The sequence below is a fragment of the Gymnogyps californianus genome, chromosome 5 (genome assembly GCF_018139145.2).
Source record: "Gymnogyps californianus isolate 813 chromosome 5, ASM1813914v2, whole genome shotgun sequence".
Lineage (NCBI taxonomy): Eukaryota > Metazoa > Chordata > Aves > Accipitriformes > Cathartidae > Gymnogyps > Gymnogyps californianus.
Genome location: NC_059475.1, coordinates 345,280 through 370,308, shown reverse-complemented (window position 1 = coordinate 370,308; position 25,029 = coordinate 345,280). Strand labels below are relative to the sequence as shown.

At 55.2% G+C, this 25,029-nt stretch overlaps 1 protein-coding gene across 1 annotated transcript; it reads left to right on the top strand.

The window, feature by feature from the left end:
* The first annotated feature begins 11,848 nt into the window (after positions 1 to 11,848).
* ANO9 (anoctamin 9) lies at positions 11,849 to 25,029 on the top strand. Its single transcript, XM_050896959.1, is given in 24 exon segments — positions 11,849 to 11,902; positions 12,530 to 12,595; positions 12,834 to 12,950; positions 13,228 to 13,364; positions 13,670 to 13,719; positions 14,312 to 14,370; positions 14,582 to 14,664; positions 16,460 to 16,594; positions 16,706 to 16,802; positions 17,184 to 17,244; positions 18,359 to 18,441; positions 18,900 to 19,004; positions 19,556 to 19,762; positions 19,764 to 19,848; positions 20,428 to 20,539; positions 20,833 to 20,890; positions 21,075 to 21,172; positions 21,377 to 21,543; positions 22,077 to 22,229; positions 22,567 to 22,714; positions 23,388 to 23,507; positions 23,746 to 23,839; positions 23,992 to 24,104; positions 25,002 to 25,029. Coding segments are annotated over 24 exon segments (2,430 nt in total).

The window sequence follows — 25,029 nt, the reverse complement described above, 5'->3', positions numbered from 1 at the left end:
GGCGGTAACGGCCGCGTAACGGCCGCGCACGCGGAGGAGGCGCGGGGTGAGGGGGGGGGGGGCGGCCCCGCGCTCCCGCCGCTGCACCGGGCTTCGGGGTGGGTGAGGAGGGCGGGGCGGGGCACGCCCCGGACGCGACCCCACGTAGGCGTGGAGCGCGCGGGCGCCCCGCCCCGCGGGCCCGGCGCAAGCGCAGAGCGCTCCCACGGGAAGGGCGGGGGGGGGGAAGCAGGGCGTCTCCCGTTGCCGTGGCAACCGCGGCCGTTAGTGGGGGCGCGCGAGGTGCCGCCCCGCCGCCGCCTCTCCCTCACGGGAGGGAGCCCCTCGCCGCCCTCGTGTTCCCCCTCGATGGCGGCAGTCCCGTCGCCTGGCATAGCTCCCTCACTGAGGAGACGCGGCCTCCTCCCTCAGGGGTCTCTGCCCCACCATGACAGAGTCATGTCTTCCTCTGGCCTCGCCAGGCGCTAGGCTCTCCGCCGCCGCCACAAAGGAATGGCTCCCGGGGCTGCGACAGGTAAAAGCCGAGGCTGAAGCGCAAGGCCCCAGCCCGGAGGAAGAGGACCCACAGCATTGCTGCTCCCCACAGGGCTGCGGCGTCACCCCCTTCATTAGCGCCCACAGTGGGGGGAAGCCGCTGGGCAGGACCCAGGCCAGGGCGCTGAGCGAGGAGATACATTAACACGCTTCAAGACTTGTTCTGTCAATATCCTCACAGCCGAAAGGCCAGCAGTGCCTGAGCTGGAGGTTCGTGTAGTGTTTTGATGACATAAAACAACACTGCAGGGTGGGAGAAGGGAAGCATGGCTAACTGAAAGCGCACCAGGAATTTAGGCGTGTTGACTCTGACATTTAAGGCGACTGTTTCGCCCAGGAAGCATGCCCAACGCTGTCCAGAGCTCCCACGTGACCTTTGGTGAATGTGCCTTGAGCTTGTGAAACCTTCAAATATCTTTGTTGGAGGTGGCAGGCATTTGCTTTGTCTGGGGGGGACGGGGGGGAAGAAAAGAATGCTGTTTTCTCTTTCTGAGAAAATATGAAGGAGGGCAAAAGAAATTAATAAAGAAAACGGTCCTTTCAGCTGTGACAGGACAGTGTTACGCTATGAGTACATAAACTTGGCATTTGCAAGCTGTAGCAGTATTGTAGCAATATTTGATGCTAGAATTCTGTCTCTTTTGGCAAAAGTAACCAAATAATGCTAATTAAAGCAAACTGCTTAATTCTATATGGACTCGCTGGAATTATTCAGGGACAAGTGCTCTTTGCCAGACTGTTGTGTGGCTTTCAAGTACCCCAGATCGTGCTTTCCAGTTCGTCCCATCCCTGTTACCGTGGCTGTCCCAACTCCCGCTTCCTTGTCCGAGGAAACATTAACCAGCTGACCGCTTTCACGTTTTTGCAAAAATGTGAGAGTGTTTTGCTGGCAGAGGGGTTTTTTTTCCCCACGCAGAGGGTCCGGCCAGGGCTGGAGCTGCCTGCTCGCTTCTTCAAGTGCACGCTGAAGGTATCCGGAGAGACAAGTACAAACGCAGGGTGCTGCGTGCTCCTGCGCCCTCAAGCTTGCTGTATTCTTATAATTCCTCAGCCTGCCTCGTGGGACCTCTTACCTGCAGCAGAGCTTTCCAAATTATTCTTTGAAATCAACACCAGGTCAGGCTCTTCAACCAGAACAAATCCAAACGCGACACACGGCTCCCGGCGTGCAGGCAGGGAGACCTTTCTTTCTGGCAAGATGCTGGAGCCATGCTGACAAGGCAGAAAGCACCAGGGGATGCTGTACGGAGGAAAGAGAAAGCCCTGCAGGAGCAGAGAAACGAAACCGAGGAAGAAACGAGAGGAAACTTTTACGTGACTGCAAAGAAATGAGCTGGCCACCTGATGGCAGCAACCAGCCGGGCTAGGAACGGGGTTTCGGGGCCGCCGTGGCTCTGGCAGCAGCAGTTACCCTCAACCACCAGCCCCGAACTATTAGAGCTATTTGTATATGAAAGGAGCTTTGCTGGGTTGGCAAAGCCACGCTTCTGCTTGTTTTCTCTCTCTGTTAGTAAAGACAGCTTAAGTTGTGTAGTTGCCACGTCTGAGCGAGAAGGATTTAACCAAAGATTCCCTGAGAAGGTGGAATACTCCTCCCCTTCGAGAAAAAAAAAACAACCACAGTTCTGCAGATATATAAGGACACTTCTGGCTGCTGCACAATCCCCTACCAACCTGAAACACTCTCTCCTGGCCACCCCGCTGTGTTTTATGAGACCTGAAGGCACTTAGCTTGTTCCAAGAGATGCCACCTCCCACTGCAAAAGCAAAGGCTGAGGTCGCACAGTGGGGAGCATCCACCACATCTCACGAAGGAAATGTGAATAAACTCTTTCAGGTGTCCCTTTCCCCCCACCCTATAGCCATGACATGTGCAAAACATCAAAGAAGAAACACAATATTCACGGGGCAGCTGAGGAGTCAGCTTTCTGCAGTCACGGCAAGCGCCGAGTCAGGTCCAGGCCTCCTGGTCACTCACGGCCTCTCATCTCCCTGTGTCTGTTGACATGGGCCCATCGCTGTTGCTTTGGGCCTGCAGGACAGCTAGGAATTCTCCAAGGGAGGGAAATGCTCATGCCTTGTGAATGATGTGTGAGTCCAGTGGAGCTTCTTCAGTGGGCTGAACGGTGTCAGCACATGAAAGCAGTCCCTGAGGTCTCAGAGCCTCCCGCACTAGCAGGTGGCAGCACAAAAAGCCTTTCCTTGTGCTTGGAAAGGAGGTCGACTCTCCTAAGCACCCAGTACTTTTTAATTACAAGCAGGGCTTCACCCCAAACCACATCCTCTGCTGTAATGTATCAATTGTAGCTCCAGGGATACCGATAGACCTAAACAGACTAGGGTTTGGGTGAAAATGCCCTGGTTTTACAAGAGAACTGTCGTGTTTTAACCCCAGCCGGCAACTAAGCCCCACACATCCCAAGTGGGATGGGGGAGAGAATCGGAAAAGTGAGGAAACCCGTGGGTTGAGGTCAAGACAGTTTAATAGGTAAAGCAGAAGCCGTGTGTGCAAGCAAAGCAAAACCAGGAATTCATTCACCACTTCCCATCGGCAGGCAGGCGTTCAGCCATCTCCGGGACAGCAGGGCTCCATCACGCGTAACTGTCACTTGGGAAGACAAACGCCATCGCTCCGAGCGTCCCCCCCTTCCTTCTTCTTCCCCCAGCTTTCTATGCTGAGCATGGTGTCCTGTGGTCTGGAATATCCCTTTGGGCAGTCGGGGTCAGCTGTCCCGGCTGTGTCCCCTCCCAGCTCCTTGTGCACCCCCAGCCTGCTCGCTGGTGGGGTGTGGAGCAGAAAAGGCCCTGACTCTGTGTAAGCCCTGCTCAGCAATAACGAAAACATCCCTGAATTATCAACCCTGTTTCCAGCACCAATCCAAAACATAGCCCCATACTAGCTACTGTGAAGAAAATTAACTCTATCCCAGCCAAAGCCAGCACAAGAACGCAGGCAATTGTACTGCCACTCAACCCCACAGAAAAGTGCCCTTTGGCATCACAGGACCCGGCTTTTCAGAGGCGCTCACTGGCCTGGCACAGCCAGAAGAAGTGCACAAGATGCCAAAAATGTACAGCCAGAGCAGACTTTGCAGCAGAGGCCATAAACTGCAGTTGGAAAGCGCAGTTTGGACTTTGGGAGAAGCTTTTTCCTGAGAAGGGTTGTGCAGGGCTGCAACAGGTCACCCAAGGAAGGGGGGAGGAATCTCTCTCAGTGGAGGCTTTTAAGACTCAGCTAGACAGAGCCCTGATGAGCTAACGCTGGCAATTCACCCACTTCGAGCGGGAGGTTGGACTAGAGACCTCCAGGGGCCCCTTCAAACAGCACGTCTACGTTTCCGTGACTTACAGGGTGAAGTGAAGCCTCCCAGTACTTTTACCCAGAGCAGCACCACGTCGCACAGCCAGAGAAAGTCTACGCCACTCTGCTGTCACCTCCAGAGCCAGCTGTGGGCTAGCCTCTCTGCAGCACGCTGGCTGTTCCTCTGCCTGCCTTAGTCTCAAATTTCAAAACAACTTTTGGCCAAGAAAGTGGAAATTTTCCCAACCAGAACCATTCCTGCTGAACTATCCCCAAAGCACAGTTGGTGGTGCTGGACGACAGCAGCTTGAGTGTTCAGAGCCAACATATTCTTCTTGCCAGGCTCTCGGTTTCTGGCCAGCTTGCTCATTAGCGCTGTTTTCTAATAGGATCTTTACTAGCTGCTGAGAAACATAGACACTACAATCAATCCTAAAGCCTAACAGGTTCAACAAGTATGAGTCAGGCTTCATACGCTGGTTCAGCATCACTGGCTTCTGTTTGAAGCTTGTCTTCCCTCTCCTTTTCCAATAGCAGGTAGGATTCAAGCCTTACATTAATTTTCTCCAGCCCATTTCATTTAGCAGTTTTTCCCAGACACTTCTATCTGCTTTTGACAGATGTCTTAAAAATTAAGACAGAAAGAAAAAGTCCTAAATTCTTTTCTTATTTATTTTCCCCACCCGTTTTGTGCCACTCATTACACAAACTGAATTGCAGTTTCTCGTAGTAGCTAAGGATATCTCTGGTGCTGGGCTCTCATATGAAGCTGAGCGGCCAGCTCCTATCTTTGTTGGAGCAACAACATACCTGGGCAGGATGAAGAACCTCTGCTTCAGTTCAGTTCATGAGTGGCATAAAGATGGTTCAGGGAAACACAGCCCCGCTAACCAGAAAGTTGCAGTTTGGTACAGAAAAACATCTAAACAACCTCTTCTGGAGGATCTTTCTTCTTTCATGTCCTTCTAACCAGATACACAGGAAGGCAATACCCTTTAAGCTCTTCTCCGGGGGGGAAGCCAAGACCCTGGGAACTGAAAAGAGCAAATAAATATTTTAGCACCATCCTAAATTAGGAATGCTTGCATGCGGGATAGCCTTTGCACACTCAGAAGAGGAGCTCCCTGTCAGAAAGCATCATTGTCCGGGGGGGTGCAGACAGGCGTCCTCTATCTAGCTGAAGTGGTTTCATACATGAAAGCCTTCAGTGGTTTGCTACCACTTCTCAGCTGGAAATCACCACCTCTGCATCCAGCCAGGATTAACAGCTCAAGGGAGTGCTCCTAGAGAGCTTCGATGCCAACTCGCTCAGCGCGGGTCAAACCACTGCCCAAAGTGGTCGGAGTCTACCGGGCTGATGCGACCCTACGGTGGATTAGCATGGGAACATGTAACTGGCCCCAGCAGCAATAAACAGTGGAGGGTGATAATATCTTAAATATTTCTAGCCGCTTACAAAGGGTTCATGCGGTTACAATACCTCAGCACATGTATGAACCAGAGCTCCACAACACTTCATGTCTTAAGCAGATTTTTCACCAACAGGCTGGAAGGTACATCATCTCCCTCCCTGATTTTAGTTTTTCATGCTGCTGTCCTCAGCACCAGTCCCCCAAGAGCAATAAGTGCTGAGACTGTGCGCTGCAGGAGGGTTGCCTGGGAAGGAAAGCGCCGAAAGAGGAGCACCATCAATTTGGTCACCTGCCTTGCTGCAAAAGGAGCTAAATCTTGCCTAGGCAAAGCCAAATCCCTCCTAAACAGCAGAAGAAAAAGCGCACTGTCTCCTCTGAGTGCCATGAGAGATGCTGCGGGGGTCAGATACCTTGGACAAAGCCAATCTGCAGGCACAGACTCACCTTCCCCACTGGCTAGTAAAGCCCATGAGTTTTCGGGACTGCTGCTGGATGCCCACATTCAATTAGCTGGCCTATCTGGAGAGCAAAGTCCTCCCAGGCCTCCTCGGCACGTTTGCAGGAGGAAGAAACAGATGTGCAGGTGGAGCGACGGGGCTGTCCCACCTACACGTAACCCCGTTTCCGTTTAACCCAGCAGCGCTCACGTTGCAAAGGTCTTCGGTCTTCTGTCAGGAGATGTGGAAAGCACCATCGATCCTATCTTACAAGGCTTCACTCTTTCTCCAGGTAAACACACACACACGTTCTCCCACACCCACGGAGAGCTGCTGGTGATAAAGACAGTTTTCCCCTCCTGGCCAGCCCTGCAGATTGCCTCTGGGAGGCTAAAGGTCTGCCCGCTCCCTCCCCGGCTCTGCTCTTGATTTCACACACAGCAGGAAATTCGGAAGACAACTTTTTTCCCCCCACACTTTTCTTTTTTTTTTCCCCCCTCTTTTTTAAAATTCGTAGGTCTGATTCGGAGTCTGTTCAAGGCACTTGGCAAAGCCGCAGAGTGATGTTGGCTTGACTGGGAACAACACTCTGGAAATGCTGGCTGCCTTTTCTGCCAGGACGCAGCTGGATTACCCCCCTAGGGCTTACTTTATTTAAGAGCAACCCACAGCAATGTTGTTGGAGAGCACAAGGGAATCCAGACCAGTTATTGGCCCTGCTGCTGTACCCAGGAAAGGCAGCTCTTCTTACCTTGGAAACTAAAGCAACAAAAAACCCCAGAAAACAGATATAAGGAGAGCTGTCAGACCTGGCTTACACATAACAACCTTTTCACTCACTCTTTTTGTAAAAAGACAGTTATACGCTGCTCCAAGCCGTAGCTCCAGATGGATCAAGCCTTTATGAACAAAAAAAGCGCTCAGTGATTTGGTTACGATTTCCAGTGGGCCACAGCCCAGCATCCCGGCACAAATGCCGTCAGGAAAGCAGAGGCTGAAGCAATCGTACTCGAGTAAATCATATCTACTCAGAAGTGACAAGCTTTTAAGGAGCAGGGAGGCAGGAGGGCTCTGTGGTTTGGAGGAACATTCAGAGCACACTTTGATGCTTTTCTCTTCAGCCAGGAGGGAGGGGATACTTGTTCTTAAGGACCGTAAAATACTTACAGATGTTCCCGTAATCGTTGATGCCAAACCCTGATGCCCCTCATGCAACAGCACTATTACACATGGGGAAAAAAGCACACGACTTCCAGAGCTGTTTTTGCCAGCCAGCGAGGCACGAAGAAAGGATTTCTTGGTCTCTGTTCAGTCCTTCCAGGAAACCAGATTTTCTCTGAGGTTCACAGAAGGGTTTCTGGAGGCCACATAGGGAAATGAAAGTGGTGGAGAGCAAACCAGGCCACTGTCCAAGGCAGGGAGGAAGAGGGCTGCATTCAAGCGGAAAAACTGCGGAGCAGTCTCCTCACTTACCTGGAAGCTCATGCTTTGCCTCTTTTCCTTGTCCTGGCCCCATCCCATCCGCTCTCAAAGCCTGTGCTGCTCCCATCCCCTACCTCTTACACCCAATCTCTTCTGCAGAGCCCAGACTTCACCCTGAGAATCAGGCAGGTTATGCACAGCTCAGCTTTATTTTCTCTTTTTAGGTTTAATGGGTTGTTTCCCCATCTTGTAAGAAATAGTTTAACGCCTTCTAGAGCTTCTGCTAATACCTCCTTCCTCCTTTTGGCCCCTGTTTGTGACACCTCTTTGGGGATGTTCACAGGATACAGCAAGCAGCACTGGCACCGAGAGGGGCAGAGGAGGAAGACGGGGGTGGCAGAGCACTGGAGTTGGCAAGAAGAACTCGGCAGGGTTACCCGCTTGCTCTGCTGGGCGGTACTGGGCTTGCCACTCCTTTGAGCAAGGGTGAAGGGCAGCTTTCTCGCCTCCTCCTTGATATCTGCCCTCTGCCAGCCAGAGGCAGCTCCCTCCCAAGGCAGGCGAGAGTCCCACACGGAAGTCGAGTCACTGCTCGGTTCACATGAAACCTCAGGCGAAGGAGCTGGGCAAGGAAACCACACTCTGCGAGAAACCCCAGGAGCCTCGCAGCTTGTCCTGCCTGTGGCCTCAGCTTCACCATCCGCCCGACAGACAGCTCCTCACAGATCTGCCCGGAGGAGCAAAAAGAGAGCAGGGGAAAGAGGAAGGCTCTCCACCATGCAGGTAGGAAACAGAAACTGCTCAGCTATTTCCAAGAAGTTAGTTTTCAGCACCTCTGAGCCACCTGTAGCTTGGAAACATGGGACACACTAAGCTCCGATCTCTACCACTCATGTGCTTTCAGCCTTTGAAGTACTCAAAAAGTACTACAAAACTCCCATTCCTCTTTCCAGCGAGCAATCTCGTTCCTACCATGAACGTGCGGCGGGGAAAGCGGTGTGTGCTGCTGGCTCTGCAGTTTCCTGCAGCCGGGGAGCGAGGCAGAGCTGAGCCCCATGCACCAGCCCAAGGTGCAGCGGGGCCACGTATGGCCCCAGATGTTGGTACCGGAGTTCAGAGGTACTGGACCACAGATCAGAGAAGGACGGTTTGGACTGAGACCAGCCCTTTAGCGTATATAAACCCAGGAAAAGGCACTGCGTATAGCAGCGGAGGTGACAGCCCCAGATGTTTCAGGAGTACCTGAAATAAAGCAAGGGGAGAGGGGGAGCTGTGAAGTTTTGTTTCTCTAGCTTGAAAGAAAAGACGCGGTTTTCTTTTATTCAAAAAGCCAGGCAAACTCTCTAAGATTGGGGCGGCTAGTAAATGTACAGGTGTACCACCTGCCTGTTCAGTTAAAGGTTGTCACATTTCTTAGGAAACTAGGAGGTAAGTGGAAGTGCTCTAAGGGAAGCATTTGCAAGAAACATCCCCGAGATAAGAGCAATTTGACCATCTCAGTGTGGGTGATGGGAACCACCCAAACCCTCACCAATCCACGATTAGAAGGGAAAACAAGGATGCCAGATCCTATCCAGGTCCTTTGCCTGAGTTACTCACACAGGTGACTACACCCCCAGCCCAAGGGTGCCTGTTACCATTCCTCTCAAGGATCCAGTAACCTCGCGCAGGGCAGCAGGTTACCTGGCCTGCGACAAGGGGACAAGGACCCACTGATGCAGCTGGAGAGAAACCAGGCACACTTCAGGGCACGCAAACCCTTTTAAACTTTGAAATTCCTGCTTCTCGTCGTGCCGGTTACTTCTCCTACACCTTTGCGCAGAGTGCCTCCAACCCTGTTCCAACCACGGGGCAGGAAAGAGCGAAACAGGCACCGTCCTCCTTGATAGCAGGGATTAGAGTCCAGGGTTTATACAACCGCTTCAGAGCCGAGGTGGCCTTGCCTGCACGTGGGGCCGATCTGACTGCCTTCTGCTGCCAGAGCAAAGCAGCCGTAATCAGAGAGTGTCGCTAGTCCCTCAGGACAGAAAAAAAATAGGTGTGGGAGTAGTAGTGATCCGAAGTCCCTGCCTTCTGCAGCTGTCCCTGCGTACAAGCCACATCTGGCCCCAAAAGCAGGCTGGGCTTTTGTACAACAGTCCGAGCAGCCAAGGCTTAAAGCAGCCTTTGCCTCGCAGGGATGCCAGCAGCCACCGTAATGAATTAAATCTGCTGAAACACCATGCTTCCATCATCACAGGTTTGCGAATCCCCCTCTGCAGCTGAATGCAATTTTTATCTGTTACCGCTCCGGAGGTGGGTACTGGAAATTGCCTGTGCTAATCTGCAAATAATTCGCAAATTCTTCCCCATTTTTCAGTCCTACACAGAGGCGCTCGCAGTGCCTGCAGAGCGGGTACGGGTGGTAAATCACATTGCTATGGGAACACAGAGAAAAGCCAGACCCCGCTACCACGACATCCTCATTCCCTAGAGAGCCATACCGATTCTTAGGGCTTGACTGGAAAATTAGAAAGCAACAAGTCCCTCCTGGGATTAAAATCAGTGCTTGCTATTTCAGGAACATGGAGAAGCAGGGGCAGGATCTGGCTGCATCAGGGCTGAGAGACCAGCAACGTTATGACTGGGAGTGCTGGTGGAGGAAGGATGCTCTGCTGAAGCTCTGCAGGCTCAGCCCCAACGCTCTCCCCGTGGGGAAGGCCCTGAGGCACAGGCAGGGATCTGGGGGTAACGCTTCCGATACTCCAGCTGCCCAGCCTGGCTACACAGACCAAGCCCCATGGCTGGATACGTCCCATTTGTGAGCCCACCTTGGTAATCCCATCAGCCTCTTCCCCAGGAAACGGACGTGCTGGTCAGGATGCTTTGACTCCCGAGCAGGGCACCGTGCCTGCAGACGGTGGAGCTGGGAGCCACCTGGAAACAGAAGCTGCGATGCTAGCAGGTCCATTCACCTCGTCCCGAGCTCTGCTGGGCTCAACACCAGCAGGACGGCTGTGTCGAGGTGCTGACCCCAGTGGCATCTAGGAACACCTCGAAACCCCCCTGTCCCCAAAGGGTGGCTTCCCCTCCGCGTCGTCAGGGATCACTGGTAGAGCTGGGAGCCCCAGCAGGCAATCTTTGCAGGATGAGGCTGGTGCACACGCAGGCTGAGAGAAACCAGCCAGGCAGGAATGAGACAACGCGACCTGCGGAGAGGTGGTGCCAGACTAGATCTGTGCCAGCACCAGAGCATCAGCAGATGGGGCAGAGCCCCGAGGGGACTCCTACTCCCTCCCCTGTGCCCAGAGAGGGGCTCTCGGCCAGGGACAGGGAGAGCTGCCTGCCGCACCAGCTAGGCGCTTACCCACCTGGGGAGGCCAGCCCGAGCCGAAACCCAATTCTCCCACCCCAGAGCCTGCTTAGAGCTTTGGCAGAGGAGGTGACAGCATCATAACCCCCCCTGCGTCTTGACCTAAATTGGGGTGCCTTTTAGCAGTGAGAAGTCCTGGTTCTTATTGCAACAGCACCTCCGGGGGAGAATATCCCTCTTCTCAAGCCTTCTCACTTTGGCTTTCTGTTGGTCAGTCTCCTCACGGCTCTTTTGCTTTGGGTGAAGCCAGGGCCCTAGCTCCACGTGAGAGAGGATTTGGCAGAGCATTTCAGCCCTTTCCTCATCCCGGTCTCTCCTGCTCCCATGGCCTCATTCTCCAGTGAAAGCTTGGGATCCAGATCTTGCATCAGGGCATGGTTGCACCACCACCGCTCTGCTCCCGAGATTACAGCTGGATGAACTTGTCTGGCTGGCCGCTGTTTCAGGACACAATGTCTTTGGTGGCAATACTGACTGACGAGATCCCCATCCCCTGGCAGCTCCTTCCCACTTCTGCGCTGCGTCACCATGCCCTCGGGAACAGCAGCATAACCGTTTGTGGGGCTGCACCATGAGTCACATCAGAGAACTGCAAAAAAACCCCAAAATGCTGTTTTTAAGACGGGATCCATTCCCTGCCCCTGGCACAGCGTGGCCTGCAGAGCGTGTCTTTATTAAACTCCTTGCATCCACTGGGATCTGAAGCCTGGCATGCTCCTGCCAATCCATTGAAAGGCTGGTCGGACGGATCCCCTCTTGCCCAAGAGGGAACTATGACAGCAAACCCAGGCTGAGATCACATCAGGGAAGCCAGGCGTAGAGGACAGGGACAAAGTGGTTTGAAGCTGATGTGCTCCAGTTCTGGGCGCCCGCCAGGTCCAGGCCAGCCGAGGGTGCTCGCTGCAGCATCCTTCGGCAGAAGGGCACCGTGGGCTGGGGAATCACACTGGGCAGAGGGCAGCTGCTGCCACAGGGCTGCCTTATTTGCTTCGTGCACCGCCAGAGCTGCACCCTTGGGTGTCTGAGCATAATTAGACTTAAATAGTGAAGGTGAGCAGCTGCGTTCGCCGCTGCGCAGCCTCTCTCTTCAGAGCCGGTAGCACACGGGAGGGAACCAGGCAGAAGCCAAGCACCAGCAGTTCATCTTCCCCTCTCTGTCCCTTGGCCGCAGACTGAGGCATCCGAGGTGTTTTTCCAAGAACTCGCTTTTCACCTGCTTTGCTGCCGTCCGCAGGGTTGTGCAAGCCTCCGTTGTCCGTGCCCCACTCTCCTTTCACCGGAATTTAAAACTACCTTCCCCACCCTTGCCAAAAAGCTAACAGTGCCCTTTCTGAAAGGAACAACTAAAGAAGGGAAAAGGTTGTTTAAAGATTGTAAAAACCACCGTAGCATGGAGAGAGAGTTGAGTGTTGACACTCATGCAGTACAAATGTCAGGGCACCAGGTGAAACAAGAAGGAGCAAAGTCCAGAACAGAGGGAGGGTTTTTTTTTTCCTCCTGTCCGGCTCCCTTGCGACCCCAGGGTGCCATAAATGTTGGGCATTACAGGAGTTCAAGAGGAGGCTGCGCACACTCACAGAGCAGCAGTCCCTCCAGGATCCCTAAACACGAAGCCGTATTTGGCTCAGGAAGACCCCAGACTGGAGAGCAGGAGCGTATGGCAGGTTTCAGACAAGCCTGCTCCTACTCTCCTCCCTGGGCATCCCTTCGTGGCTGCTGGGAGAGGAAAACTGGGCCAGGTGGATCTTGATCTTATGTTGCAATGCAATTTTATCTACATGGGCTCTGTCTTTTTTGATGTACTGCAAGTACGACCGATGACACTCCCTAGAGCATCTAAACGCCAAGCGGGCTTTGCTGACAGGCCGGTTTCTGTGTACCACAAGCAGAGCACTGCTCACCTGCACTCACCACCCGGAGCGGGGCAGCTTGATCCCGAAGCCCCCAGGAGGATCTGATCCAGGGCATCGCGATGCCATCCCAACGTTTGCAGGGAGAGGTTTGCTCCGTGCCCAGACGCGGGATCTCCCAGGGAGCCTGCTGAAGCCTTCGCTGGTTTTCTCTTCCGCAGAACGAAATTCTGTTGACTCCCTGGAGGGATTTTCCTGTCGAAGACACGGGCCCGTTTGCCCCCCCGGTAAGCTTTGCTCCCTCTGCACTCACAGCGAGTTCAGCACAGCTCAAAGAGGGGAGCGGGGCAGTGTCAAGGCAGCAGGTGCCTCAGTTTCCCCATCCCCATTCTCCTGCTCACTCCCAGTTCCCAGGGGCCCTCTATGCAGTCATGATGAAGGTCCAAACCCCTGAGAGGCTGGAGCTGAGAGGGAGAGCTCTCGGCTTGCCACCCCCATTAATTCCCTGGTGTTTTCTGTGGGCAGGATGAAGAGAAGTGGGATTTCGTCCTGGTAAGCGACATCCACGAAGTGGGCAGCGAGAAGGAGATCAAGAGGAAGAAGTTCCTGGACGAACTGAGCAAGAAGGGGTTCACCATCAAGGTGAGGGGCTGTAGGAGGAAAAGGCAGTGCATACTTGGCTATGTTGCGGTACCCAGGATCCAAGCCTGGTTTGGGCTCCTGCATCCCAGGAGATGGGAGAGACCTGAACCATTGAGCTGATCACCATATCAGTGCTGGAAAATAAACCACTTGCTCAACCAGGGGAGACCCCAGCCCCAGGACTCACACAGCCCCTGGCCCTTGCAGCTCTGCCCCTTTCCCTGCCCCTCTGGCTCTGCCAGCATCGTTCTAACTGCCCTTCTCTTCCACCCACTAGAAAATTGAGGACAAGAAGCTATTTTATGGAGTCCGTGCCCCAAAACAGATCTTCCGGAAATACCAGTGGCTCCTGAGGAACCCCGACAGCAGGCTGCAAAACTCCGACGTCCAGCATGACATACCAGTGACCACCAGGTGGGTGCTGAGCCGGGGTACTGACTTCCAGCGTCTTGCACTCCCCTTTCTCCGCACCAGCATCCATTTTCCAGCTCAGCTTACAGTCGTGCCAGGCTTTTCATTTTCCACAGAAGGCCACCTCCACCTAGCATGTGCAAAGTTGCCAGCTTCTCACTGTCCACAGCCAGCTGCCCATTTCTTCCCCTCTTCCTTCCCTGGATTTTGGTGCACACCTTCTCCCTTCCCTCCCTTGTTTTCCAGGGCCACACAACACAAGTCTGTATCCCCAGAGCAGCCTTTAACCACACTTTCTCCTTGCTCAGGATACGGATCGTGAACTTCATCCTGCAGAACACGGTGACGCCCGACCTCGGTAAGGGAACGGGGCCAGCAGAGGTGATGCTCAGCCTGGATCTGCAGCAAGGCTCCTGCCCTGCGGCGGGCACGGGCATCCCCAGCTGCCTCGCCACCCCCGGGGAGGATGCAGGAGGGGGGAGAAAGGCAGGGTGCAGCTCAGACAAGTAAATTTGCTGCTGCATCCAGAGGCTGGGAGATTTGGACTGCAGGAACCTGCAACAGCCCTCTACTCCCTCTCCCCAAACCCCTGACCTCACCTGCCCACCGTCGCTCTCCTGTGTCCCCAGAAGAGCTCATCCCTCTCCGACACGCCAGGACGAGCAGGGCAGCACAGGGTGCTGGCTTTCGAGCTGTCTCTAAGGACCTGCCTACCTGGCTTGCTCCCAGAGCCAGCCACAACGCAGCCTGCGGCGGCCTGGCAGAGTAGCACAACCGCAAGGATTAGTGCTGATCCCTTTCGAATAGCTCAGCCTCTCCCAGGCGCCTTTTTTTGCCCCCCGCTCAAAGGCTCCAGAAAAGGTTTGGGGTGATTCTGCCTGGCAGGGAGTACACAGGGGCAAGAGCAAAGCTTTATCTCACTAATCCTCCCCGTTCTGCTCTGCTACCAGAGAAGCTGCATGACCTGATGAAGAAGAAGGTCTTTGAGGCAACGTTTCCCCTGCACGAGGTGAGGCTGAGCACACAGGTGCCTGGGAGGAAAAGCCACGAGAAGTGGAGGAGCAAGACCGGGTGGGGGAAGATCTTTGGGTAACTGGGGCTGCCTCGAGACCTCTCTGGGTGAAGGGCATGACCAGGCTCCCGGCAGCAGCCTGGGAGCTGGGCTGGGGATTAGGGTTGCCCTAATATTCCTGTGTCTGACCAACCTCTCTGCTCTCCAGAACGAAGAGGTAAGCGAATTGCTAAAGGAGAAATGGGCTCGCTGGAGAGATATATTTTGCCGCCAGCCGATTGAGAAGATCAGGTAACGCAGGCAGAAGAGGCATGGCAGATCCTTCTAACCAAGAGGTCCCACCTGAAACCCAGAGAGCTTTATGCCCTTTGCCAGGCTCCTGTGTTTTCTTTTAAATCATTAGTTTGAACCTGGCTCTACTCGCACATATTGGGCTTCTTCTGAAGCCTGCAAAGTTCTTAGCCTAAGGCGTATCCCTGTGGCACCGAGCTCCATCTGCTATTTTTGCAGTATGAAACAACCCCCGCATCTGCACGGTTTTTAATTAGCCCGTTTCGTTTTCAACCACATACTCCCACGTTCCAAAGGAAGGCGAGATGGGAACGGAGCATCCGTGCAGCACATCCAGCCTGCGGCGGAACTTGGGGCATTAAAGGCAACAAGGGGCTCCGACAACCGCATTAAAACTCAGGGAAGAGCACAGCTCTTCTTTTAAAAGGGGAAGAAAACTAACTCTCCATGGTCAGGGGAAGGAAGGCAAAAAGAACATGCTACTTCACAAAGCTGTCAGTGGGCTCTGTTAGGGAGAAGAAATGTTAAATTGGAGATGTGCTTTCCTTCCTTAAATGTTTATTACAGTTTACAAGTCTAGCAGAGGCACTAGGGACTCTTGATGCCTCCATGGTGCACAAGGTCAGACAACTCATCATTTCTAAGGTCAATGCATCATGACTTGTCGCTATCACGGAAGGATTAAGGGGCTGAGTATGATACTGGGGGGGCGGGGAGGAGTGTTGAGGGTTTTGTTTGTTTTAAACAAAGGCCAGGGAGCACATCACCACCTTTGACTGCTGGTAGAAAGTTAATTCCTCTGGAATATAGGAGGGGAGGCAGGTCCATCAGTCAATAGTTACCATCATTTCTCACCCATGCCTCCAACGCTCTTCCCCACACCAGAAAAACTGAGATACTGCCGCCATAAGAATGAGACATGAAAGCACAGCAGGGAGATAGCTGAGCCCAGGAGGAGGAATTGCTCTGGTTTGAGAAACATTGCACCCTGCAGCCCCCTCATCTTCTTCAAGCGCGGTGTTTCTAAAATTGTTCTGTAGGCACTGATTGCGACTTGGTCTCTCAACCGTTCCCACCCCTCTTACCTGGGATACGGTCAGTCTGACCACATGCAGGCATCTCCCCTTGAGTTAGACCCTCTGCGCTCCCTTCACGGAAAGGCAGAAGCAGCGCTCGTGGGACCATGCCCACTTCATATGGAAGCGGGCATCAGCGAGAGCAGCTCTCCCTGTGGCATATTGACCAAGGGGGGAAGAGGGGGGAAAAAAAAAAAAAAGAAATAAAATCTCACTCCTTAGTTTGCATCAGTCACCAGGTTGACCGAGAACAGGAGAAGCCTTCTCACAGGCTTCTCCAAACCCCGGCAGGACAGTGTGCCCTACACCACGCTGTGCAGACCAAGCCAGCCCCCACAATGGCCTCGCGTTGCTCTCCATCCCGCGTTCGCCTCTCAGCCGGACCTGCACTCTCAGCACGTCTTTGCTGTGCAGCCCCACAGTGACGTCCACAACATGCTTCACTGCATTCCCGTGCAGTCAGAGCGCAAGGAGACCCAGCTATCTTTGCACATGCTGCTGCTGAAATCCCCTGGGAAATGCTGCACGCTTGTGGGTCCTCCAGCTCCTCTACTCGGTTGGGCTGACTCTCCCAATCCCACCAAAATCCCCAAACGTGCAGACAGCACTGCCCCTCCCGGACCCGATATCCCTTTGGGGGTGGAAGAGCATTTCCTAGTGACCCCTAACAACGTGGTCTCTTCCACTGGCCGCAAACCACATCTCACCTTTCCTTCTAGGTGCTATTTTGGTGAGAAGGTGGCCTTGTACTTTGCCTGGCTGGGCTGGTACACCTACCTGCTGGGAATCGCTGCAGTGGTCGGACTGGTGGTCTTCGTGGCTGGGATTACTGTTTTCAATTCCAGCCAGGTGAGGTACGACAGTTGGGAATGCCAAACGCGCATCCCGTTCATGAGCCTTTGCTATGCACGTGGCTTTGAGCCACTGTTATCCCCCTTTGCTTCCCTCCATGCCTTTCTCTCTAGCAAGGAGATCTGTGAAGCCAGTAACACCATCATGTGCCCGCTCTGCGACCAGAAGTGCCCGTTCTGGCTCCTCTCTGACACCTGCACCTATGCCAAGGTTGGTAGCCCCCTTCCCAAGACAGGCTCAAGGCAAAGGATGGGGAACCGCTCCCAGCCTGTGCTGTTCCCACACCACTAGAAAGAAAAGCCACCCCAGCAAACTGGCTACAGCATGCAGGAAACCTCCACTAACCTCTGTAATAAGGAGGAGGTATAGCCAGATCACGGTCTCCATCACCACCAAGGAAGAGTTTACCACTAACAAGTCCCAGTGTCCATCCCTTTCCTGCATTTTGCCCTCCTGCAGCATCTTTACCTGTCTCGGGGGGACCAGGGTGGCAAGAGGACCGCTGAGCGCAGAGGTCTCTCCCCAGACCCCGAGGTGCCACAGCCCCTGCACCTCGCTACCCCCATCACGCTCTTCCTTGATCTTCTCCAGGTCACTCACATGATTGACAACGAGGGGACGGTTTTGTTTGCCATGTTCATGGCGATCTGGGGTAGGTGTCAATGTCTTGGTGCCAAGCACACGCAGCCTGGAAGAGGGATCAGCCCACTGTGGCTTAGAGGGAGAGTAGGTGGAGGAAAATGGGACACCAACACAGCTTCACCATCCAGGGGCTTTTTGGTCCTTATCTTCTCTTCTTCCAGGGCCATCAGCTCCCCTTCCAGACAAGGCAAGGAACAAAATCACCCCAGCAATTTCCTTCAGCTCCCCAACCACTCCTTACCTGTCCTGCTGGAAAGCTTTTACTCCTTCACCCGCCACAACCTCCTGCAAAGCACCCGACAGCCTCTCTAGCCGGGCTTTTCTAGCAGCTGCCTGTAAGCGGTGACAGCCGCAGGAAGGAGGGACCGCCAGATCCCTCATTAACCTTCCCACATTGCTGCATGATCTCTTAGCTGCTGTGGAATAAGCACGGCAGACCACTGGGCTCTGAGCTGATGTGATCCCATCACCACATTAGCTACACATCTCATTTGGCTTTACTACAGCCCCTTCAGTTACAAAACACCACGGCCGGTGTGGGCTGGGCGTTTCACCCGCGAGGCCGTGGCCTGAGCAGGTCACGGACATGGTCTTACGTGTCGCTGTGGGCTGGTTTACACGGGGACAAGCTCAGGAAGGTCAATCCAGATTAACAGAAGGGGTGGTTGTAAATGGATTTGCAGAGGTGTAGCCATGCTGGGGTGCAGTGCAGGATACCTGTTCCACTTGAAAGCTGTATTTTTCATTAATCCAGAATAACGTGTCTGGCTGGCGCCATGTAAACATGCCCACCATAGCAGAGCAGCCCTGGTGCTTACTCTGGTTTATGCCAAAACTCCTACAGACTCTAGAGCTGGCCTGACCCCCAGCGAAAACTCACCCGCACACCTCCATCCCCATCCCACCGTGGGGCCCAGCACCCATGGCTGCATGTCCAGGGTCCTTCCTGGTCGCTGAGGTGCAGAGGTGGCTGCCTGTCCTTCTTGGGCCAAGGGCAGTCCAGGCTGATTTGCCATCAGGTTGGATGGTTACAGGACTATCCATCCCGCTCTGTGGGACGGAGGGGTGACTTCGTCTCCAGAGCCATCCCCGAGTGTCACAGCGCTCTCTCCTTCCCCCCACAGCCACTGTGTTCCTGGAGCTGTGGAAGAGGCAGAGAGCCACCGTGGTCACCGACTGGGACCTGTACAGGTGGGATGAGGAAGAGGTGAGGATGTCATCTTTCCTGCTTAGTGCTTCCCTTTTCAGGGCAGTAGTCAGCTGGACCTACAGAAAAGACACGTCACAGGGCCCCCCTTGCCCAGCTTGATTCTCTGTAGATGTAAACACCGAATGGAGACACTTAAAAAAACAGCAAAGCCAACATCTGACAGTCCCGGGAGAGTCCTGGGAGAGACGGAGCCCTCCAGAGAGTTAAGCAGATGCTAGCCACTTCTCTGCAGTGCTAGTCACCTCTCCACCTGCATAAGGGCTTGAACTCAATCAGGATTGGCCATGCTGTTGTGGGTTGGGTTGGGTTGGGTGTTCATCCCTGTCCTTCTCTGGTGCTCCTCATCCCATATGTCCATTAACACAACGACCCCCAGATTTTCCACTACCTGGGCACAGCTCTGCTGGATCCTTTCTTTCCCACTTTTTGATTTTTATTTTTTTTTTCTTTTTAAGGAGGAACTGGCTATGGAGCTGATCAATAATTTGCAGCATGAACCCCGGCAGTACCAGCACTCCTACTTCCGCAGCACCATCATACTCCTCTTGGTTCTGCTGATGGTACGTGCCAGGGTGACCATAGGAAGAGCTGGTTTAAGGGCACATGGGCTTTCCTCCTTCCCTCCCTGCTCTGCTGCAAGAACAGCACCTCAGAGTGTCCTATTGCTGGAGCAAAGGCAGAAACCAGGTTGTCAGGGCAGGTCCGTGCCCATCACAAGGATCCAGGGGCCTCCCTACGCTCACACCTCGCTGTGCTGATGGGAGAGGCCAACCACCCTTTGGGGATCTGGGCTGAAGGCTCTGCTCTTGCAGCGGAAGGCAGTGAGGATCAAGGCAGTAACACAGAGGGTAGGAAGAGGCAAACCCTTGATGCCCTCGTTTCTCCCCGTGGGCCAATGGAGAGAGTCTAGATGAGTAGTTCAGGTGGAGACATCCACCTTATGAACCTCTCTCTCATCCTTAACTGAAGAGCACTGGCTTGCATTTGAGGCCACGTCCAGATGAGCTCTGGTGAAGGGAGCCAGGGTTTGAAGGGCTGGTGGTCCTCAGGTGGGATGGAGCACGTGCCCTCCATGCATGGCTTCTCACCACCCCGCTGCCCTCCTCCGCAGATTGCCGTGCTGATCGGCATCGCCCACGCGCTCGTCATTTACCGGGTGGTGGCAACAGCTCTCTTCACCCAGAGCACCTTTGAGTTCCTCCGCGAGCAGGCCAACACAATGGCGGTGATGACAGGGGCCGTGCTGCACTACATCACCATTGTCATCATGACCAAGGTGCGGAGTGAGACACGGGGCGGGCAGCGGGTCTTCTCCTTGCTTTTCCACCACCAGCTCTCCCCTCTCATTTTATACCTCTTTCCTGCAGGTCAACAGGCGTGTGGCCCTCTATCTCTGTGACCTGGGTAAGGGAAACTGGGGGCTGTCTCCCACCTGCACCCACACCCCGCAGCGCCGAGCTGCCCAGCAGTACCCGGGGACCGCAGCGCAGCACCCCCTTGGTCCCCGAACGCAGCCAGGCTCCCGGCCCCTGCCCTTCCTCCACCATCACAAAGCATCTACGGGGCAGCTCTTGCCATGCAGGTCCCCATGGGAGGCCAGCAGCCCTCCAACACACGAGCTCATCTGTGGCCCACATGCTGCCAGCTGGCCGTCCCACAGCCACATCACGCTTTGGAGGGGCAGTCACCCTACGGGGCTGAGAGCCGGCGTGAGCAGGAAGCCACCACAGCTGCAGGAATGCTCACAACACGGTTTTCCTCCCAGCTGAAGGGTCCCTTCTCCCCCAGCTCATGGCCCTGAGGGACCTCCCTGCTTAGCTGGGCTCAGCTCCATCAAAGGGCTCAGGTGAAGGGCAGGGAAGGCTGCATGAGAAGCAGAGACACCCTTCCAACCTTCAAAGAGCTGCTGTGGCACCTGAGGGGGAGCAGGGCAAGGTCCCACCGCTCTGTGACCAAGCCCCTGGGCCTTGCTCCCTTCCCCAGAGAAACCACGGACCTTCTCCCAGCGTGAGAACAACTTCACCGTGAAGATCTTCACCTTCCAGTTCTTCACAAACTTCTCTTCGCTCATCTACATCGCCTTTTTCCTGGGACGGTGAGTGGTGGCTGGGGACCTGGGGGGGAGCAGAGGGGAGCCTGGGTTTGGGGCATACATCCCCAACTCTCCCCAGGGTCTAGGGACAGCCCAGTCCCTCTACCCTACCCTACCCTGTTTGGGATCTCAGGGGGGCCATGACTTTTCCCCGTGGGCATGGTGGGTGGGGGAAGCCCCTTGCCTCTCCGCCAGTACTTGGAGGATGATGTCCTCCATCCTGCACCTGGATGTTCACCCAACGGGTGTCAGCAGTGGGGCTCAACAGATATCACTGTTGTTGCTTCCTCGCTCAGGATCAACGGCCACCCAGGGAACTACGTGCGCATTGCTGGCAAGTGGAGGCTGGAGGAGGTGAGGGACTTGCCGTGAAGCTCTCTGACCCCACACCACAACTCCTACTCTTCCTTTCCCCACTGCCCAGCAAGGCTCTGGGAATCTCAGCTTCCTCCCATACTACCTGCCTTGGCCAAAAAGCCCCTTAGGCCAGGCCGCCCTGCTTACAGGGCACAACTCCTCTCCTCTCGTCCCTTCGCAGTGCCACCCCAGCGGCTGCATCACTGACCTCTTCATCCAGATGGCCATCATTATGCTGCTCAAGCAGACCATCAGCAACGTGATGGAGTATCTCATCCCGTAAGCTTTCCTCCAGCCCACGGAGTGCTCACTGGTGCTCCTCCCCGTTCAGGACAGCTTCCCAGCTCTCACAGAGAGTAACCCTGGTCTTTGGGCCAAGATTTCCTCCTTTTCCTTCCTCAGGTCTCCAGGGCTGTCACTGGCAGCAGTTCAGCCCTGCTGTCCTCTGCAGGCAGCCATACAAATCACTCCCTCCCCTTGCAGCTGGATAACCTACAAGCTACGCAAGAAGCAGCAGCGCCCCAAAAAGAGAAGCATGATGTTAGGAGAGGAGGAGGAGGCCGAGGACCCCTGCAAAACGCAGTGGCTGAGCAACTATCAACTCAACGAGGTCAACATCTTCAGCTTGTTTGACGAGTTCTTGGAGATGGGTATGTAGGGCAGCGGGTCGAGTGAGGAGGGATGCTGGGTGCAGAGCCACGTGCCCTCCTTGGCTGGAGAGAGCCTGACGCTGGGGAGCCCATACGTAGGCAAGGGAGAGCTCTGAGACCCAGCTCCATGCCCAGCCCCGCTCCAAGAGCTCCGGCACACCAAGGAGATCATTCCCAAAACAGGAGAGAGCAGGCAACTGTGCTGGCCTTGGGCCCCTGCCTGGGACCTTCCTCTCCTCGCAGGAGTGTCAAGGTGGTGGCTGTAACCCCAGGGCGGTCCCTCTGCCTGGCTGCCTCAACCAGTGCCCTATGGGGCTCCCACAGATCCCTCTCTCTGACAGCCCTGTGAGAGGTGGGTGTCCCCTGTGGGGGTGTGGGGTCCCCAAGACAGGTCTATCTCCCCCTTTCACCCCTGCAAAGCCCCTCTGACATAAGCCACAAAGCAGGGAAAACCCAGACAGCGGTCAGGACCCTGTGGAATGTCCCCTCTGCAGTGGCTTCACACCAGCACCTGGCATTTTCCCCCTCCACAGTGATCCAGTACAGCTTCACCACCATTTTCGTCGCTGCTTTTCCCCTTGCCCCGTTGCTGGCATTCTGCAACAACCTCTTCGAGATCCACCTGGATGCCATCAAGATGATGCGGCTGCATCGGCGCATGGTGCCCAGGAAGGCCAAGGACATCGGTGAGATGGGGCCCAAGGAGCACCCTCCTTCCCGTGCTGCTGCTTGTGCGAACGGTGCCGGCGTTAAGCCCTTTCCCCGGTGTGAAACCCTTGAGCATCCCTTTGCCAGGGACTGGTATCACTTCACCACGGAGGTAGGAGAGCACAGGGAGAGCTGTGGGTTGGAGAAGGAGAAGCAATTTCAGACCCTGCAGAGGCTGAGGGGCAGCTTGGAGGCCTCCTTCCTTGACCTCTTCTGGCCGTGCCAAACCTGTCCCTGAGCTGGGGCTTCGTCTGCAACCCTTGAACAGCGGCAGCGAGCTGTCAGAGAGCCTCACTGGCCGCTCCTCTCCCGCAGGAATCTGGCTGCAGGTCCTGGAGGCCATCGGCATCCTGGCTGTCATCGGGAACGGACTGGTGATCGCCATCACGTCCGACTTCATTCCCGTGCAGGTCTACAAGTACACGTACAGCCCCTGCATGACGGAAAACAGCACTGGCGTGGAGTGAGTGCTGCCAGTCGGCTGCTCGCAGCCCTGCCTGCCTCAGTGCCATCGGCGCAGGAGCGCAAGGCAGCTGAGCGGTCCCCCACGGTGGGGTGGGGGGAAAGGGGAGCAGGGGAGGGTTTTCCAGATGGCACCGTCTTCAGCATCCCAGCCGGCCTCCCACTCACATCATCCCCGTGGTGGGTAAATGGGTACCCCTGAATGGAAAGAGCACCGTGTAAAGTTGGAGAGCTGCAGGACTGCCTGGGTGCCTGCGCATGCTCTCTCCTGCCCTCCCCGTCTTCCTCCAAGCCTTGGCTCACCGGCCAAGTTCAGTCAAACTGGACAGAAGTCTCAGAGACATTCACTTCCCCCAGGCTTTGTGAAAATGGGTAGCTAGGGAGGGGAGGGAGAGCCCCAGATGGGTGCTGGCTTCCCCCAAATGGGAGGCTACAGTCTGTGCTCAACCATACTACTAGTCACCTGAGAATCCACACAGCAGGGAAGTCATAGAAATGAAAGCTGCAGACAGAGAGGCTTTGTAGCAGTCAGAGGCCTTTGAGTCCCCTAGAAGACACAAGAGCTGCAGCTTTCGGTTAGGGCACGCCACAACCCCTCAGCGTGGCCATGAACCAGGAGCAGCCCCTTCGCCGCCGGGCCAATGTGCGCAGACATGATCTTTCCCCCCCCGCAGCTGCTCGACCGGCTACATCAACCACAGCCTCTCCGTCTTCCGCATTCAGGACTTCGAGCCGTACACAAAGGTGCCCGAAATGCTGCCGGACTTTGTCAGGCACGAGATCAAGGAGTGCAGGTAACAGCAGCCCGTGGCCATTGCTCAGTGGCATTCCCCCCCTGCCCTGCCCCTCACCCCTCACCGTGACATCCAGCCTGCGGCCGGGGAACGGAGAGGTGATGGAGCAGGGCTTGGAGGCAGCCATGCGGAGGAAGCTGCCGGGGCTCCTCTCGGACCCCCATGGAGGGAGCCGAGGCAGGGCGCAACGCCTGGCACGGGGGGAGCCTGGGCTGGCACCGATGGGGCTGTGCTGCAGGTACCGGGATTACAGGAACGCCGACGACTACAGCTACACGGTCCAGTTCTGGCACATCTTCGCGGCCCGGCTTGCCTTCCTCATCCTCTTTGAGGTGAGCGGCCAGGGAGGCAGGAGGAGGCTGGGGCAATCGGGGGGGGACGGCGGCAGGGGGAAACGGGCTGGGTCCGTGCCACTCGCACGGGCCACGTTAACCAGCCCGGGGAGCTCCTCACTGCCCGTGGTGGCTCCCTTTGCTTTCTGCAGCACGTGGCTCTGTGCGTCAAACTGATTGCAGCCTGGTACATCCCTGATGTCCCCCAGTCGGTTAAGAATCAATTTCTGGACAGAAAACACAGCAACCTTCGTAAAGAACTGAGGTGGGTGATGCCCCCGAAGGTGCCAGGGGCTGCTGTGCTCAGAGACGGCACAGCCTCCAGCAGGAGACCTGCCTGGCCGCGGGATCCATCCGCCCCAGAGCCCCACGGCCAGGCTAACACTCACCACCACAGGCATGGAGAAGGTGGGGCTGTGAGCTCCTGCCCTCAGGGCAGCTCCTCCGTCACCCTTTTCAGAGTCGCTTCTCCCCCTGCTTTCAGCCCGGCCTCTACTACCTGGCACCTACAGCAGAAAATGTTCTTTTTAAGATGAGCTGCCTTACCCACAAACAAGGATCCATCTCCCTCCGTGCCTGTGGCCTCACTCACTGCCCAGGTGCCTGGCTTTTAGGCACTCAAGGCCAGTGAGATGAGTCCCACCTGAGGAAAAAAAAAAAGGAAAAAGAAAAGCTCCGAGTTAAAACAAGGAGCAATTTTGCCCAAATTTTCCATTTAAAGTTTGTTTAAAAAAAAATATTAAGTATTTCAGCTGGAAACAGAACCAATGTGGCTGAGAGCCACAGGCTGGGCCACCCTGGTGCTGCTGTCCTTTATGGACTGAGCCCCGCTTTGGAGGAGGGCTCAGCCTGCCCCTCTCCACGGTCCCCTTGTCCCAGCTGCCACCCCAAAATCCAGGCGAGAGCAGAGGCGCGGGGCTCAGGAAGCACCTCGCTGCCACAGTTGGACAGCTTTCAGGCTCTGGCTTCCCGTTGACGGAAGGATTTCCCACAAACAGGGATTTTCCACAAACAGGGATCTTCCACAAACAGCGTGTCATTCTTTCTCCATTTATTTTTGACAAAAGGCCCTGTTCCCACTCTGAATATTTTTTCACACCTCCCCATTGTTTCCCGATTCGGACAGTTCCCTTCCACAATGCCCCTCTCTTTCCTCCCCCAGCATGATGGAGTACTCCACCGAGGTGTAG